Below are 6,100 nucleotides of genomic sequence, written 5' to 3' on the forward strand. Positions count from 1 at the left end.
ATTTTTGTTTGATGGTGTGCCGTAACATTTTTCTAATGTAAAATACAGCATGTGTTGTGGTTCAATAAAGGCTGTCGAACACTGGTTTATACCATTTCATAACTCCACAGCCTGCATCATAGGTAGTCAAAATGTGCTCACTGGTATTGTACAGCATGCAGTAGCCATAAAATGATATTGTTACTTACGCCATGACGATGACACTGAAGTCCAACCAGTTCCATGGGTCCCTCAAAAAGGTAAAAGGAACTATACAGAATCCACGTGCAAATATCTTTATTGCCGATTCAAAAGTGTAAATGGCAGTGAAAGTATATCTGGAAAAAATAAAATAATGGACAAGAATAGGAAATGTAAGAACAAAAGAGAAGGCACTTTTTTTTTTAATCAGTGAATACCATGCCGCGCAAGAAGAGACGAAAATGTCAAAAATCTGGCTGAAACAAAGTGATGAAAAAGAATAATAGTAAGCAGCAACTAACACTGTAGAGGAATAGATATTTTGATTTTTTTTTTTAATGACAGGAATTCAGGGAAAATTCCGGATTTATTTGACTAGCTATTTAAATTATAATTTGATTAATAAAAATAAACCTTGATAACAGTCTTGTCCTTATTCTGCCACCGTTTACTAAGGGATTAATTAAAAGTCACTTATCAGAATCGTGTTAGTATCTAATCTCGATCTCAATAAAAAATGAAATATGACTCAAAGCAACACACACAGTGTTTCTCTCTAATTTAGTAGCATGATTGTTATCGTGAATATAATTTGGTGTAGTGTAGAAACTGCGCTGCATTCTACTGAAGGCCCCTAAAGCAGTTAAATAAGAAAATCTAAATATCACAGTTTTAAATGACATTATCAATCAAAGTGCGATTGGATTTTGCAAGTGTACCATGTATTGAAGCCATTGGGCATATATAGCAATTTTTTTCCAGTCTTTATAGCCAGCTGGCTGCTGATATGCACTATTTACTAGAGTCTAGTAGTATTTTGAAAGACTCAGTGCAGATAATGCTCATCTGTCTAGTAACTCGATCGATTAGATGCTACCAGTAACTAGATCATCTGTCTAGCAGCTAGACAGATGAGCATTATCATATCAAGCATTGAGTCTTCAAAAGATTCACTGAAAAACAAAGTCAGTCGATTCAAAATGCAATGGAATGAATGTAAATGTGAAGTGATTTCCTTCTTGGCAGGCTTGCTGCATGCAAAATATGCCAAAAGTATGAACAATTTCATTCCATATCACAATGAAACAAATTGTATGTGGCATTAGCATGCATTATAGTGTATATCATATACATACGTAATTGTTCAGTTAAGCAAAGCTCTACATTAGAACATACAACATCTGAGTTTAACATTGTGTCTTCAGTGGAAGGAAACAGCCAGAGGTGGGTAGCAAAGACGGAACAGTTCCATTTATTCAAGTAACATTTTGGATTAATTGAATTTGTGTGGGCAGCACACTGGGGCAGCTAGTTAGAGCATTGGCCTCACAGTTCTGAGGATCGGGATTCAAATCCTGGCCCCGCCTGTGTGGAGTTTGCATGTTCTCCCTGCGCCTGCATGGTCTATGTGCCGTATGATTGGCTGGCAACCAGTTCACGGTGTACCCTCCCTCCTGCCCAAAAATAGCTGGGATATGCTCCAGCACTCCCAAGACCCTTGTGAGGATAGGCGGCTCAGGAAATAGATGTATGCACTTGTAAGAGTAGTTTGAACGAGACATACTTTTTAGTTTTATTTGAGTATTTACGTGAAGAAGAATCGATAATTCCACTGCCACATACTGCTCACTATCTGTATACAGGCATATCCATTAGTGCATGCGTGATGTATTTTTAGACCACATCATCGACTTCCACATTTGACTATTTACCAATCTGACGGCACAAGGCATGACCACATATATGTCCTTTGTGAGCCATTCATAGTGACTCATTTCGGAGGGGAGGGCAAACAGGCAAGATAGCGTTTACTTTGGCGACTCCGAAAAACAACTGTGTGGTCATGCTTCATAATCTTAAATAATGACGGCTAAAACATGGATATTTCAGACCACTTCTAAGTTGAGAAAAACACCTAACGGTATGTTTTAAAAGTTTCTCTCCCTCTCTGTGTGTCTCTCGCTCTCTCTCATTCTCTGTCTCTCTTTCACACACACGCACACACACACACACACACACACTCTCTATCACTAACTCTGATCAGCAAACAACTCATAAAGTCAAAACAAATCATTATTCAGGAGGGTCCAATGCATGTATTGTTGTTGCTTTTTTTTAGGCGGGGAGCACTTTAAAATTGATAAATGTCAGATGTGTGGGTTTACCATATATTAATTTTATTCAATGTTCATGGTATGACTTTTTTTTAATCAAGTTCCTCATGAGTTACTCTTTATGTGACTATTTTTTGGACTTTTTATTTGGAGGACAACTTTTTTACTTTCACTTGAATCATATTATTCTAACACAAAAGTATTCTTACTTGAGTACAGTAATTGGCTACTCTACCCACCTCTGGAGATAGCTAATAATACTGTTGGGACTTACTCTAGGTGTTTGGTCCAAGGTGCTGGGTCAGACATAGCCATGAAGAAACAGTTGGTCAGAATGGTGAACATTATGAACAGGCTGAACAATGTAGACAAGGAGTTAAGGAAAGTGCACTGCTCAATGTTAATTTACACAAATAAATTCAGAGATATTCAAACAACGGAGACACAATGCCATAATCCTATGGGATGTATCCATTGGGACAAACCAACCAACACATTATGTGCCAGTGGCAATAATACAATAAATGCATCATAAAAGAAGTAAATATTCACAGAATCAAACCAGAGGATTGATAGCATTTTTCTGCTGTGGATAAATGATACAACAATGGAAAAAAAAAGACAAATCTGGAAACTCATCAGTTACAATGCTGAGGTATTATATGCTGTTTCAAAATGTTCAAGAGTGTAATTTAAGAATTCACTCCATACCTGGGAGGATTCCCTGTCGCAGTTTTAATTATGGTCTGGTAAATAATGGGCAGCTGTCATATGATGTTATATTTTGCCCATTTTTCAAATCAGAGGGGTAATTGGTTTGTGATGCCAGCGCACCATTACATAGCTGAAGTAAAAATGTAACTTGGGGGGATCAGTAACCGTCACAAAAAATTTTGACTTGGGGATTGACTTATTCACAATAACAAAATCAGACCTTTTGATCTATTGTAGTGTATATATGTATATATTCTAGTGTATTTAGTATTAAAAATATGTCACTATTATTATTATCATAATAATCGTATCATGTCACTAAATTATATAATGAGACCCATTTTCAAATAAAATTGCTACCAAACGTGACAAGAAGTCTTCCTCTATCACAGTCATTACTGATGTTGAAACCTCAAAATTGCTTTGAAATAGCATTTGATTACAATTCTAATTTATTGTCATTGTTAAACAACAATAATAGATACAATGTAATGCAATCCCTTATTTCCACAAAGTAAAAAGGATATGAATGGACTAATACTTTGATGGCGATCGATCTGATGAAGTGGAATGGGCTGAATATGTAAAGAGCAGATGTGGCACTGAATCTGAAGATAGCCTTCCCTTTGTTAAGTACTATAAAAGTCTGGTGGGAAAAACAAGAGACACAAATCATAATTCATTTGTTAATAACATTACGTCAACAGCAGACATACCGGTCGATCATCTATACGCAGGCTGCTTACACTTAATTTTTACTTAGACTTTCAAACAGTTCAGTCTACCATCTGTATACTGTAAACTTCTCTAAGCACTTTTGCTTCCAAGAAAGCATCATGCATAAAAGCGATGCAAGAGGAGATAATGGTAGCAACGCCAAAGCAGAGCAGCCTGAAACCTTTCCCCAACAGATGTGGCATTTATTTAAATATTTTGTCATCTGTGGATAATCCATAAGCAACCCATTAATGGCTCAGATCTGTCAACAAAGCAAATCAAAATCTAAAAAAATAAATAAATATAATGAGAAAGAAAAAAATTGAATAATGAGATGTTGGCACTCAAATGAAACATCGCTAAAATACTTCCCTGGGAAGGCTCATTAATTATTATAAGAATCTCGTTGCTTTGTTTTTTACATTTCAAAAAATACTGTGAACCCTCCAATGTTTAACAAAATCCATGCTGGGAAGATGGTGGACCTTAGATTTGATAAACAAATTTTCCCATAGCTCAATTTAAATGTTACAACTAGCTCCAGGGTCAAACAATCATCATAAAACCTTAAATGGCATTTTAATATTACTCATGAGGGAAAGTAATGCATGACGAATGTCAAAGTGTTGTTTGACTCGAGAGGCATGTTTCTTCACAAAATCTTGAACAAATGACAAAATGTAAAACTTTAGAGGTTCCACTGTAACAGCTTTTTGCAACAAGCCAAGAAAAGTGAAGTAGTATTGATGGTAAAAATAATTGTAGTGTGATGCCTTTTATGTTATGATTGCCTATCAGAGAACACAAGCACAAAATACAATTAAACAGTAAAATCAAGTTACATAATCAAATATATTGTATTTAAAAATATTTTTATATACTGTATATATTTTTTGACTGTTTTTTTTGTCTTGTGTCTCCCATGTCTCCTGTTTCTTGTCCTGGTCCTTCAATCCTGCTTATTGTGTCTCCTCAAAAGCTTTGCTTTGTTGGTAGTCTGTGTATGTTTTCATTTCCAGGTTTTTGGTCAGTTTTGGTTTGGTAATTCTCAAATGTGATGCATCACTACTCCGTGGCCACTGCCCTGCTCCTGGAATTGGGGGAATCCTAATCCTCACTCTCCATTGCTTTGTGTTTTTAAAAAAGAAGTTTTTTTGGGAGGCATGGGAAGGATTCTTGCCTGTACATGTGCCTTGCTTCATGCACTGGGTCCACCTGTCATCATAACACAGCCCAGTGACACTTATACACATTTTACAGTTAATTTTGTCTTTAATCCAACCCAGTGACCCTTTTTATGTGCAGAACACAGGTACAAGTATTTCTATTGGACAATGAATGGAATAACAGATTTCAAAATCGTTTCTCCCGAAAGCTTCCTTTCGTGACATTTGATCTGAATAACCCAATTCACAAATCTATGACCATGAATTTACAAATTTTCACGTATAAAACCACAGATTTGCCAATTTTCATCAATCTGTCGTTCAAATGTAGTGTATATTTGCCACAATATTCACCGCCACAATACAATACTCACCCTCTTGTTCTTGAAGTAAAATGGATCAATGTCTTCCAGTGGCACCCCAACAAGTTCTGAAGGGATGTCCCCGAAGATGCGCGGCAGCTGCTTGCCTGCCTCCAGGTCAACCCTGGGCTTGGATGACTCCACGTTCTTGTGGGCCTCCCTGCAAAACTTGGCGTTCTTGGTCTGCTCCCCTGCAATCCGCTGCTCCAAGGCAGCCAAGGATTCACGAGTAAACAGCCGCAAGCCATCAGGACCCGTTGGTAACAGCATGGCTGCCATCTTTTCATCCTGATTCTTCTGTACTAGAATTTATAACAGCTGGAGGAGGGCAATAAGGTTGAAAACATGAAATGAAATGAAATGGGAAAAGTCAAATAAAAGATAATAATCATGACATAAATTGACAACTTGGAAAAAAAAACAACACACACATCACACTCTTTAAGTGCAATAAATGTTATTTTTTGATACAAATCATGCTTTGGGTGTATTATATTGTACAAGATTACCAATTGTTTTGACCATGAGTCTGTTGGTTTTTTTTTTTCAAGTACTGTTCTTGAAAGTTACTGTTATTGATTAGCAGGGGCATATTATTGGTGCTCACCTGGATTTACTAAACTGGATTTATTCTCACCAGTAGACTGAGATTAAACTCTTGCTGAATATCATACAGTACAAACTATTTGATGGATTTTCAGGAAAGCTGGCATGGATATCTGCGCTCACGCAATGTAATGCAATATCATTATCCCTGTAACTCCATCACACAGCCAAAATGTAATCTGTAGATGTAAATATTATGCTATGGATTAGAATTACTGTACATTTTTGTGATATTCATGAG

General features: G+C 36.6%; 1 protein-coding gene across 2 annotated transcripts in view; it reads right to left on the reverse strand.

Annotated features, from left to right (window-relative positions):
• LOC133511099 (sodium channel protein type 4 subunit alpha-like) overlaps window positions 1-6,100 on the reverse strand; it is a 68,811-nt gene that overhangs the window by 51,264 nt on the left and 11,447 nt on the right. For both annotated transcript variants that reach the window (XM_061839720.1, XM_061839719.1), the window contains exons 2-5: window positions 5,266-5,571; window positions 3,534-3,654; window positions 2,569-2,656; window positions 189-317 (exon numbers count right to left, since the gene is read on the reverse strand). In XM_061839720.1, coding sequence (XP_061695704.1) covers window positions 189-317; window positions 2,569-2,656; window positions 3,534-3,654; window positions 5,266-5,532 — 605 coding nt within the window. In that variant the 5' untranslated portion in view covers window positions 5,533-5,571. The remainder of the gene's footprint in view (window positions 1-188; window positions 318-2,568; window positions 2,657-3,533; window positions 3,655-5,265; window positions 5,572-6,100) is intronic.

This window comes from Syngnathoides biaculeatus, chromosome 13 (assembly GCF_019802595.1).
Source record: "Syngnathoides biaculeatus isolate LvHL_M chromosome 13, ASM1980259v1, whole genome shotgun sequence".
Taxonomy (NCBI): domain Eukaryota; kingdom Metazoa; phylum Chordata; class Actinopteri; order Syngnathiformes; family Syngnathidae; genus Syngnathoides; species Syngnathoides biaculeatus.